We start from the raw sequence: 12,094 nt of genomic DNA, 5'->3' as shown, positions 1-12,094 counted from the left end.
TTCCAAAAACCACTCTGCACATTTTAGCTTTTTAAATTTAGAAGGAAGATTACTTTGGGGTGCCTTGCTGGCTCAGTCGGTAGAGCATGCCACTATTGATCTCAGGGTCGTGAGTTCGAGCCCCACGTGTGTTGTAGAGTTTACTTAAAAAAAATGTTTTCTTAAAGAGTTTTAGAAGGAAGATCACTTTGCAGAATTTGAATAAAAAAGTCTCTGTTAAGAACTCTGATGTGTAGGATCAAGTATAAACTCCTTGCCTTGTGTGAAATGCTGGCTGTCATCTGGCCCCTAGCCAGATTAGCTGCTGCTAATTCTGCATGAGCCCTGCTCATTGGTCAGACTCATAAATTAAACATTTCCTTAAGACTCCATCATGATCTTCCCCATCTTCACCTGCCCTTTTGTTTTCCTCCTCTTCCTCTCTCTCTCTCTCTCTCTCTCTCTCAGCTGTCCACATCTTACTCTTGTTGGTTCATTTTAAATTCTGCCTTGTAAAGAGGAACCTTACTTTACCATCCAGGCCCACAGTGATCATACCTTTTCTGAACCTGTGTGGTTCCGGTACTTCCTGTGTCACTCTTTTATCTCTTCACTGTTTTTTTTGCTCTTAAAACGTGTGTGTCTCATTTCCCCGTCTAACGAACTTGAAGGCAAGATCTAGGTTGTATATATATTTTGGGCTTTCGCAGTACTTGGTGCGGTACTGATATTACCTTAGGTGTGATTTAAATGCTTGTTGCTTGATTTATTGATTTCAAATAGAAGTAATAACAGGAGGTGGTTGGCAGTGATTAGCATATTATTTGTGTCTAAGGCTCTTCTTTTTTTTTTTTTAAAGTTTATTTTGAGAGAGAGAGAGTGTGTGTGTGTGAGTGAGAGAGGGGCAGAGAGAGAGAGAGAGAGGGAGAGAGAGAATCCCAGGCAGGCTCTGTGCTGTCAATGAGGAGCCTGATGTGGGGTTTCATCCCATGAACTGTGAGATCATGACCTGAGCCAAAATCAAGAGTCAGACGCTTAACTGAGCCACCCAGGCACCCTTCTAAGCAGGTTCTTCTAAAATGGTGTAATAGTTCTGGTGCTTTCTTGTCATTCCATGTAGGAGACTAGTTCACTGGGCTTTTTCTTTGGCCATGGGACAGTCTCATGGGTAGTATTGTCACTGTTTCTTTCCTATTTGTACCCTTACCACCTCTTAGTGCTCAATTCATTTGTATTGATGAAAAATACCAATGGCATTTGAATTAATTGGGCTTTTTCTTTTTTTGCCTTTTGAGAACCTGAGTACCTTGTTCATTTTACTGTTTGTAATTAACTTGTTTTCTCAAGAGTGTTTGCATGTTTCTGAGAGGATACTGAACTGAGTACTAGAGTTTTCCTGGCCAACAGTGTCTTAGGGAGCTGAATATTTTCAGTGCTAAATATTGGGAGTTCCTTTTTTTTCCCCTTAAGTTTATTTATTTATTCTGAGAGAGAGAGAGCGCGGGAGAGAGAGCAAGCACAAGCTGAGGAGGGGCAGAGAGAGGGAGAGACAGAATCCCAAGCAGGTTCCACACCATCAGCATAGAGCCCGATGCAGAGCTCGAACTCAAACCGTGAAATCATGACCTGAGCTGAGCTCAAGAGTCAGACGCTTAACTGACTGTACCACCCAGGTGCCCAGATCTCATCTTTCTTTATTGGAAGTATCAGGTTTTTTTAATCCATATCACAAAATTGTCATCAAGTTTACTTAGTTGTTGTTATAAAAGTGATACCCAAAGTGTTTTTACCACTTTGCTAGAGATAAGTCAGAGTGGGGATAGCCTTTCTCTTTTTGCCTATCAGTTTGATCTCTTTTTTGTTTGCATAATTGAGTGAACAGTGAACCATCTTTTAAAATCGATTAGGGTTTTCATTGCACAAATATATTGTAGTTTAAAAATGTAATATTCTTCTAAAGCAGTGGTTGGCCAACTTTTTTGATAAAGAGCCAGATAGTAAATATTTTAGGCTTTGTGGGCTATATGGTGTCTGTTGTAACTAGTCAATTTTGCTGATGTAGAGAAAATAGCCATAGATAATACATAAATGAATGAGCATGGCAGTGTTCCAGTAAAACTTTATTAATAAAAAAAAACAGATGGCAGACAAGATTTGACCATGGGCTATAGTTCACCAGCCCCTGTTCTCAGAACAGGTTTTCTGAAGATCATAAGTCGTTTTGGAAAATATTGAGGGGAACAGAAAATCTCTGGTATTTAGACTTTTCTACTTATTTTTTAGTAAAGATGACCTTATTTCCCTTAGCCATAGAAACCTGGACACTGCTTATGAGTTTAGGCCTTCTTAATGAGGGGACAGTACCTACAGAGCAGATGTCTCCTTTTGTACCACTGGGCAGATAACTGGAATTGGTCGGTAGGCCTAGGTTACCACTTGGGATGCTTAAAGTACTATCACTAAGTTGGAAGAGTCAGCCCCAGTGCTGTTTTGATTCTTATACTGGACTTTTTCTTGTATGGCCAGAAGAAATTTATATAGCTATTATATAGTTTCTTACTGTTCTTCAAGTAGCTAGAGTTACAGACACAGACTGGAGCCTCATGGCTTCACGTGAACTGGATTCACCTCCAGCTGAACATGGCCATCTCCCTGCTCTTGGGGGCTCTTGCCTTTTCCTAGGTGAATGTCTCATTTTGCTCTAGGTCTGACTTCTTTAGGAAAAACTTAGGAATGTCATTTGTTTGCAACTGTAAGGTAAGTGTCTGGTTTCTGTGCCATGGCCCAGAATCTGAGAATCTTCTATCTTAAGGTTGAGGTGGGAGTGCTAAGGCCACTCACTTTATTTTCTGGATTTCTTGAGGAAGCTCTGAGATTGCCTACTCTGATTTACTCATGTTTTACCAGTTCTTTGTGACATGAGTCATAATATAGAAACTTGTCCTCAAGATTCATTTCAATAATATTAGTTACTTGTCTTGGGTTGTACGTAGGAGGTCTGGAGGCCAACTCACCATTCACTTATGCAGTGAGTTTCCTGCTACTCTTGAAATTCTCAGGTAGTCTGCTTTGGAAAGCAGGGATCAGGGGCTGGGGCCTGGACCTCTGTCTTCAACTCTAGCCCCAATACTTTGATCTGTTTTATTCTCTTGGGAAAAAAATGCACTTGTGGACTAAAGAGTTATAAAACTTTTCTAGGGTATCTTGGGAACCACCATCTTAGGTTAAGTTGTTTTTTTTTTTTTTTTCAATTGGAACAGCAGTAGCAGGCGCTCATTTCTGAGGCAGTTGCCTCCATACCTCATCGGTTTTGGTGACCTGTGAGAGTATTTCATTGGGTCTGTAGGTTCTTCACTAGCAGGCATTAGCTTCAGAGGGACTGTGAGCACTATGAATGCACATTCTGAATTCTTGTGAATGTGTATTTAAAAAAATTTTAAAAGGATACAAAGGCCGTTCTGCTTCAGTGTGAGCAACAGAAGTGGCTGTGGGTATTAACGCATTCACTCATCAGAAAATGGTGTGCCTGTTACGTGCCAGGCACATTTTAGACTTAGAAAATCCAGAGGGGAAGCTTACATTCTAGTGTTCCCCTCCTTCCCCAGGAGCTATTCAGGCTCTCAGAGAAGTGGTTGGTTGAGATCCCAGGGTGACAGACTGTGTGACGGTGAAATAGCTTTGAACCGAGGAGGGTGCACCTGGCCCTGTCTTCTGATGCTCTCAGGAGTGCCGTTGGACCATTGCTTGCTGTGTACATAAGTTGCCTGTCCTTAAGTTGTTGCTCTCTTTCCTCAAGGCTTGTCAGTGATATCTGTCTGTCTTCTTCAGACAGGAACAGGGCTCCAGTCAGATCCGACTATGCTTACAGGTCCTGAGAGCCATTCAGAAACTGGCCCGTGAGTCATCCATCATGGCACGAGAAACGTGGGAAGTCTTACTGTTGTTTCTTCTGCAGATTAATGACATTCTTCTAGCCCCGCCAACTGTTCAAGGTCTGTTTATTTTTCTTTTCTAGTTTATTTCCAAGCTCCAGATACAGTTCGCTTTAAACTCAACGATGGGTAGACTCAGCGGGGATTTACGTTTTGGCATGGCATTTGGCAAACCAAGGTTAAATAACAGTTCTTAGAATGGAAGCCCTCACAGGCATAATATGAAGTTACTTTACCTTCAGTGATGATTTTGCTAACGTGGGGGGAGCCTCTGCATTAATGCGTATTTGATAATGATAGGAGTAGTAGCTTGTTTAGTATATTAGGATAGAGCCTATATAAGGAACAACTAACTAAAGTAGAACCTGTAAGCACTGTACCTGATTACAAAGTAGTTATCAAAGTAGACACTAAAAACTTGACAGCTACAGAAGATACTTTGTGCAGCACGTGAAATCTACAAAATCTTCAGTGTTCTGGAAGTATGACAGTTTGCCATTCATTACCTGGACATCAAGAAGCCTCCCGTTTTACACCTTCAGATTGTATTTTAGAAGCCCTGCCGTGTATGTTGTAGCAAGCGTACCCAGGTTGGAAGTTGATATCCTAGTACTGGGTTCCCTTGTTGCCTGTTCATCTGTGTAGTCTCTTTGCCAACAGACATGCACGTGTGCTTGTGATCTCACCCAAATACAGTCCAGGAAAGTACCTAAAGGAAATCACAGAATTCCACTATTGACCCCATAATAGGAATACTTTGTTACTGACAGTAGCTGGCCAGTCATTGACTCATTGGCTCTTTGCTGCAGAGTCCTGGTGCCAGGGGTCTCAGCAACTCAGAGCGGGCAGTTCCTCCCCTTCTGGGGCTTATTGTTGGAATTTAATTTTTGTTCATTTGAAATACACATTCTTGTAACTTTTCCTGCTAATCCCAAGTTGCCTTGTGGAGTTATACAGAGTACAGACCCCTGTTTTTCTCCCTAGTTCCAGGGCTCAGGACAGAGGGACAGGTCTGGTTTTGTGGTTGAGGCTCTGTCCTGCCCAGCATCGGTCCTTTTGCTTCCTTCTTTGTCCCTCTCTCCCTTGAAGAGTAGCTTTCAAACACCTGAAAGTTTTATAGCAGAGTTTGGAGGTAGAAAGACCTGGGTGTTTATTTGCTCTGATTCCTTCACTTACTGACTGTGTAAACTTGGACAGGATACTTAAATTTTCTCATCTAAGTTTTCTCCTCTTCAAAATGGGTATAACTAACCATTGGTAAAAGATAGAAATACCTATCCTGCAGGATTAATGTGAGGACGTATACATGAACCAGTCGGCACAGAAACGGACCCAGTAGTCACACATCATAGACATTTGTCCTTTCCCTTCTCCTCTGTGTCCTGTCCACTTGCTGGAAGACTAAGATCTTTGATAAGAAATGAGCAGGGTGACTCGAAAACTTTTTTAATGATTTATTTATTTGAGACAGACAGAGAGAGAGAGAGAGAGAGAGAGAGAGAGAGAGAGTTAATGAGGGAGGGGCAGAGAGAGAGGGAGACACAGAATCTGAAGCAGGCTCCTGGCTCCGAGCTGTCAGCACAGAGCCCGACACGGGGCTTGAACCCACGAACCGTGAGATCATGATCTGAGCCGAAGTCGGACTCTTAACTGACTGAGCCACCCAGGTGCCCTGTGACTTGAAAACTTAATAAATGATAATTGGTTGATGTTGTTATGATTTTCTTCATAGGCGTTCCTAAGAATAGTTTCTCATTCTTACTGATTAAATGGCTATTTGAAAGTCAGAACTTAACATTGTAGTTATTTTAATTTTTTGACCACTTATCTCAAATCATTGAATTAAAGATTTTTCTTTAAAAATGAGTGTGCCAAAGTTGTTTTCTTTTTGTTGGTAAGGTGGCATTGCTGAGAATCTAGCAGAGAAGTTGATTGGTGTTCTCTTTGAGGTTTGGTTACTAGCTTGTACTCGGTGCTTCCCAACACCTCCTTATTGGAAAACAGCCAAGGAGATGGTGGCAAACTGGAGGCACCACCCAGCAGTGGTGGAGCAGTGGAGCAAGGTCACCTGTGCACTCACATCAAGGTAGGTTGTCATCATTGACTTGCCTTCCTTCATCCGCCTGGCCTGAGACAGCTTTCCCCTAGTTCTGTCTTATTGGGATTCATGGAATATGTTGTAAAAAGCCTGTATCCTGTCTCTGTTATTGTATTTTAGATACAGAATCGAGCCGCTTTTTAAAAATAGATATAGCAGGGGTGCCTGGGTGGCTCAGTCGGTTAAGTGCCTGACTTCGGCTCAGGTCATGATCTCACGGTTCACCCGCGTTGGGCTCTGTGCTGACAGCTCAGAGCCTAGAGCCTGCTTCAGATTCTGTGTCTCCTTCTGTCTCTGCCCCTCCCCCGCTCATGCTCTGTCTCTCAAAAAGGAATAAACGTTAAAAACATTTGAAAATAAAAATAGAGGGGCGCCTGGGTGGCTCAGTCGGTTAACCGGCCGACTTCGGCTCAGGTCATGATCTCGCGGTCCGTGAGTTCGAGCCCTGCGTTGGGCTCTGTGCGGACAGCTCAGAGCCTGGAGCCTGTTTCGGATTCTGTGTCTCCCTCTCTCTGATCCTCCCCCGTTCATGCTCTGTCTCTCTCTGTCTCAAAAATAAATGTTAAAAAAAAAATTTTTTTTTTTAAAAGAAAATAAAAATAGATATAGCACTTTGACTAGTGCCTATTAAATTACAACCTTTCAGATTAAGCAAATATAGAGAAGCAGATAAATTCTGCACCTTACCTCCCTTGCCAAACTCCCACTCTTAATCTTACTACTAAAATATTTATGATTATTACTTAAACCAAACTATAGAAAGGTATAAAAGTTTTAAGTTCACTAGAAATCCTATTATATATGTTTATACATAGTTTTACAGAAATGAGACCATACTATAACGTGCTGTACTATAACCAAAGTAGTTTGTTATAATAATTTTACTTTTCTTACCATTTACATACAATATTATCACTGTTCTGTGAGTAATAAAGCTTTATTTTTTTTCAGGCTTGATTTTTCAATTCAACTCTGCATATTTTAATATGTAACTCTAAAAGATGAAGATTCTTTTTTAAACACAATCACAGTACTATTATCACCCCTAAAAAAATGTTAACAGTTGTTTAATATCAGTTAGCCATTTGATGTTTAAATTTCCCTTGAATGCCTTAATTTTTTTCTTCCTGTGGTTGATTCCGTTGAATCCCAACTAAGAGCTCACTTATTACATTTAGTTGACATGTTTCTTAAGCCTATCTTAAACTATAGGTTCCTACTCTCTCATTTTTATTTCTTTGCAGTTTTTGTTATTGAAAAACTTGGGTTTTTAGAATGTTTCACATTCTGAATTTTTTTGATTATGTCTTAGTTGTGTTAATATGTTCCTCTGTCCTCTGTATTTCCTGTCAACTGGTAGTTAGATCTAGAGACTTGATTTGATTTAGGTTTGGTGGGGGGGGAGGCAGTGTGGAGGCAGGAACAAATTTAATTAATTAATTATTTATTTATTTTTAATTTTTTAAAATGTTTATTCTTGAGAGAGAGAGAGAAAGAGAAAGAGACAGACAGGGTGTGAGTGGGCGAGGAGCAGAGAAAGAGGGAGGCACAGAATCCAAAGCAGGCTCCAGGCTCTGAACAGTCAGCACAGAGCCTGATGTGGGGCTCAAACTCAAGAACTGTGAGATCATGATTTGAGCTGAAGTCAGATGCTTAACTGACCGAGCCACCCAGTTGCCCCAGAAACAAATAATTTATAGGTAACATTCATTATGTATCAGAAGGTAGATTGGTCTTTTTCTGAGTTAATAAAGTGTTTATACATTTATCATTATTTAAATTAAAAGATGGAGGTTTTGGAACATTCTTTTGATTCTGGTATATCCTAGTGAATGTCAAAATTATAAATCTATTTTTAAATAATACTTTTTATCTTGATTATAAAAGTAATACATTGGAGGGGGGACACCTGGGTGGCTCAGTCGGTTAAACACTGGACTCTTGATTTCGGCTCAGGTCATGATGTCACAGTTCGTGGGATTGAGCCCTGCGTCAGGCTCCTCGCTGATAACACAGGGCTGCTTGGTATTCTCTCTCCCTCCCCCCTCTCTCTGCCTCTCTTCTGCTTGTGCTCTTTCTCTCCCTCTCAAGATAAACAAACAAACAAACATAAAAACACTAAAAGCAATACATTCTCAAAATAGAAAACTTGGAAGACAGAGAAAAGTACCCATCACTTACAGGCAACCAGTGTTAACATTTTAATGTATTTTTTCCATTTCTCTTTATAAAAAAAAGATTATTCTATGTAGTATTGTTACCTGCTTTTTTTAAATTTTTTTTTTTTTTTTTTTTTTTTTGAGAGAGAGAATGGGTATGCACACACAAGCAAGCAGGAGAGAGAGAGAGAGTGGGAGACGAGAATCTTAAGCAAGCTTCATTAGCACAGAGCCTGATGTGGGGCTTGGTCTCCAGTGTGAGATCATGACCTGAGCTGAAATTAAGAGTTGGATGCTTAACCGACTGAGCCACCCAGGTGCCCCATTATTTGCTTTTTTTTTTATATGTGATTCTTAACCACATTAATTACATGTGCCTTTTTCATTCTTTAATCTCAAGATATTTTACTTTTGCAATAGTAGAAAAAATTTATATTATCTTTGTGTTTTGTTACTGTTTTCATTGGTTTTTTTCTTAATATAATTTATTGTCAAATTGGTTTTCATACAACACCCAGTGCTCATCCCAGTAAGTGCCCTCTTTAAGGCCCGTCACCCACTTTCCCTCCCCATCCCTGTTCAACCCTCAGTTTATTCTCTGTATTTAAGAGTCTCTTATGGTTTGCCTCCCTTCCTCTTTGTAACTTTTTTTCCCCATTCCCTTCCCCCATGGTCTTCTGTTAATATTCTCAAGATCCACATATGAATGAAAACATGGTATCTGTCTTTCTCTGACTGACTTATTTCACTTAAGTATATTCAAGGTCATATTTTTAATGGCTTTGTAGTTTTTCATTATGTAAATGGAATTATAATTTATTTAACCATTTCATTGTTGTTTAGATATTTATGTTGTTCCCAGTATTTTACTTTAAACATATTGTTGGGGTGCCTGGGTGGCTCAGTGGGTTAAATGCCTGACTTCACCTCAGGTCATGATCTCGTAGTCATGAGTTTGAGCCCGGCATCGGGCTCTGTGCTGACAGCTCAGAGCCTGGAGCCTGCTTCGGATTTTGTGTCTCCCTCTCTCTCTCCCCCTCCCCCGCTTGTGTGTGCTTGCTCTCTCTCTCTCTCTCTGTCTCAAAAATAAAAATAAAAAACATGAAAAATATTGTTGATGTGAATATACATTGTGTGTGTGTATTCTGGTTATTTCTAGACATAACTTCTAGATATAAGGTATAATTTCTAGATAGAAGACAATTGAGTCAAAGGGCTTTGAACCGTTTAAATGCATTTGGAATAGTACTAATAAATTAAGTAACTGAATTGTTGAATTACTTTTAAGGTACACTATAAATTCTGAACTTCATGTAAGTTATATAGCAGTTGTTATTATGGATAAATTACCGCTTAGTTGTGGGGCGCCTGGGTGGCTCAGTTGGTTAGCGTCTGACTTCAGCTCTGGTCATGATCTCAGAGTTGTTGAGTTTGAGCCCCCACATTAGGTTCTCTGCTGTCATTGCAGAGCCCACTTCAGATCCTCTGTCCCACCCCCCCGCCCCTCCCCTGCTCTCACACTCTTGCGCATGTCTGTGCACTTGCTCTCTCTCAAAAATGAATAAACATTAAAAAGATTATAGCTTAGTTGTGTTGAAGGAGTTTGCAGTGGGATGAACCTTTTAAAAATAATTTAAATAACAATTTATCTTATAATTCTGTAACAAATTATATAACATAAGTTGAATATTATATGACTATATAATTATTTGCAATTAGTTATAAATAAACATTTAAAAATAATTCATGATTTTATAAATTGATAATATATGATTTGTAATTTTATGTATTATAAAATTAACATAAAATTAGCGTATCATATACAATTTTTTTTAATTTTTTTTTTTTTTTTACCGTTTATTTATTTTTGAGACAGAGAGAGACAGAGTATGAACAGGGGAGGGGCAGAGAAAGAGGGAGACACAGAATCTGAAATGGGCTCCAGGCTCTGAGCTGTCAGCACAGAGCCCGACACGGGGCTTGAACTCACAAACTGTGAGATCATGACCTGAGCCGAAGTCGGACGCTTAACCAACTGAGCCACCCAGGCACCCCTCACATACAATTTTATATATTGCATACTGTATATTATAAAGCTACATATATAAAATTAGATTTTTTTTAATATGAAATTTATTGTCAAATTGGTTTCCTTACAACACCCGGTGCTCATCCCAACAGGTGCCCTCCTCAATGCCCATCACCCACTTTCCCCTCCCTCCCACCCCCCATCAACCCTCAGTTTGTTCTCAGTTTTTAAGAGTCTCTTATGGTTTGGCTCCCTCCGTCTCTTCCCCCCCACCCCCTTCCCCTCCACCATGGCCTTCTGTTAAGTTTCTCAGGATCCACATAAGAGTGAAAACATATGGTATCTGTGTTTCTCTGTATGACTTATTTCATTTAGCATAACACTCTCCAATTCCATCCACGTTGTTACAAAAGGCCATATTTCATTCTTTCTCATTGCCAAGTAGTATTCCATTGTATATATAAACCACAACTTCTGTATCCATTCATCAGTTGATGGACATTTATGCTCTTTCCATAAGTTGGCTATTATTGTACAATTTTATATATTGCATACTATATATTATAAAGTTACATATATAAAATTAGATTTTAATGATACATAATGTTAATGTGTAACATGTATATGTGGTTTTATAAATTATAGGTACATAACCTAAACTATAAATTAAATATATAAATTATAAGTAATAATTTTAAAAACAAATTATTCAAATATTTGAAAAAGTTTTTTAATCTTTTACAAAATTGGAAATCCCCTTTTAATTTCTCTCTTGTCAGTAAGGGTTTTCATCGATCTCTTTTGTTACGTATGATACACATTTCATCTGTTTTCTCTTGTATTTCTCTTACCTCTTTTTTTTAATGTTTGTTTACTTTTGAGAGAGAGGGAAACAGAATGTGAGTCAGGGAGGGGCAGAGAGAGAGAGGGAAACACAGAATCCAAAGCAGCCTACAGTCTCTGAGCTGTCAGCACAGAGCCCGACGCAGGGATCGAATTCACACACTTGTGAGATCATGACCTGAGCGTATGTCGGACTCTTCATCAACTGAGCCACCCAGGCGCCCCTCTTTTATCATATTTTAATTCTTGAATATGTTTTTCACTCTGTTAAGAAACGAACTTGGTGGTGTGCAATTTTTTTCTATTCTAGATTGCTACGCTTTACGTATGGTCCTTCATTTCCTCCATTTAAAGTTCCTGATGAAGATGCCAGTCTGATCCCTCCTGAAATGGATAACGAGTGTGTAGCACAGACGTGGTTTCGCTTCTTACATATGTTAAGGTACTATTATTTAGTCTCGTGTTTGCTCTTCATCCAGTGTCTCAGGGCAGAAGCCGTGCTGTAGCTCTCATGTTGGCGCTCAGTGTGTGGCTCCTAAGTACAGGCCTCAGGTGGAGCCACATGGGACAGCAGGCGTATCTGCATCACGTGGCTCCTGCTGTCCCTGTCTCAGCAGAGGCAGGCTGCCCTCGGCCATGCTCGGTCTGCACTCTCCGGAAGCTTGTCCCCTGTGGTACATATGACATTTGTTCTCTTGCCTACTGCTGCAGCCTAGATCATAGCTCTCCCAGGACTTCGTTGCATTCTGTGGGGACTGGAGACTGCCTTGCTTCTGTGTGTGACCAGTGCTGTGTCTGGTCAGCTTGGCTAGGAGGGCCTCTCTAGTGTCCTTGTTTGAAATGTCACTGAGGCATACACTAAAACTACACAGAAGGATAAATCGCTGCTTCCTGCTCTCTCCTTCTTTCTGATAATTCTATTCGGTTCAGTTTCATTGCTTCCTATTTTTTTCTCTACTGGCCACATCCTTGTGTTGTGTGTAACTTCTGTTCTGTTGCATACTGCCTTAATTCTCATTTCCTCTCATTCTGGTTCGACTGGCCTCATTTTTCT

The 12,094-nt window shown here is 40.1% G+C and overlaps 1 protein-coding gene across 7 annotated transcripts in view; it reads left to right on the top strand.

The window, feature by feature from the left end:
• RALGAPB (Ral GTPase activating protein non-catalytic subunit beta) overlaps positions 1–12,094 on the top strand; it is an 89,039-nt gene that overhangs the window by 18,534 nt on the left and 58,411 nt on the right. For all 7 annotated transcript variants that reach the window (XM_006929759.5, XM_003983470.6, XM_019826521.3 and 4 more), the window contains exons 4-6: positions 3,808–3,971; positions 5,811–5,997; positions 11,351–11,482. In XM_006929759.5, coding sequence (XP_006929821.1) covers positions 3,808–3,971; positions 5,811–5,997; positions 11,351–11,482 — 483 coding nt within the window. The remainder of the gene's footprint in view (positions 1–3,807; positions 3,972–5,810; positions 5,998–11,350; positions 11,483–12,094) is intronic.

This window comes from Felis catus, chromosome A3, assembly GCF_018350175.1.
Source record: "Felis catus isolate Fca126 chromosome A3, F.catus_Fca126_mat1.0, whole genome shotgun sequence".
In the NCBI taxonomy this organism is placed as follows: Eukaryota; Metazoa; Chordata; class Mammalia; order Carnivora; family Felidae; genus Felis; species Felis catus.
The sequence above is the reverse complement of the archived record's forward strand: the minus strand, read 5'-3'. Positions and strand labels throughout refer to the sequence as shown.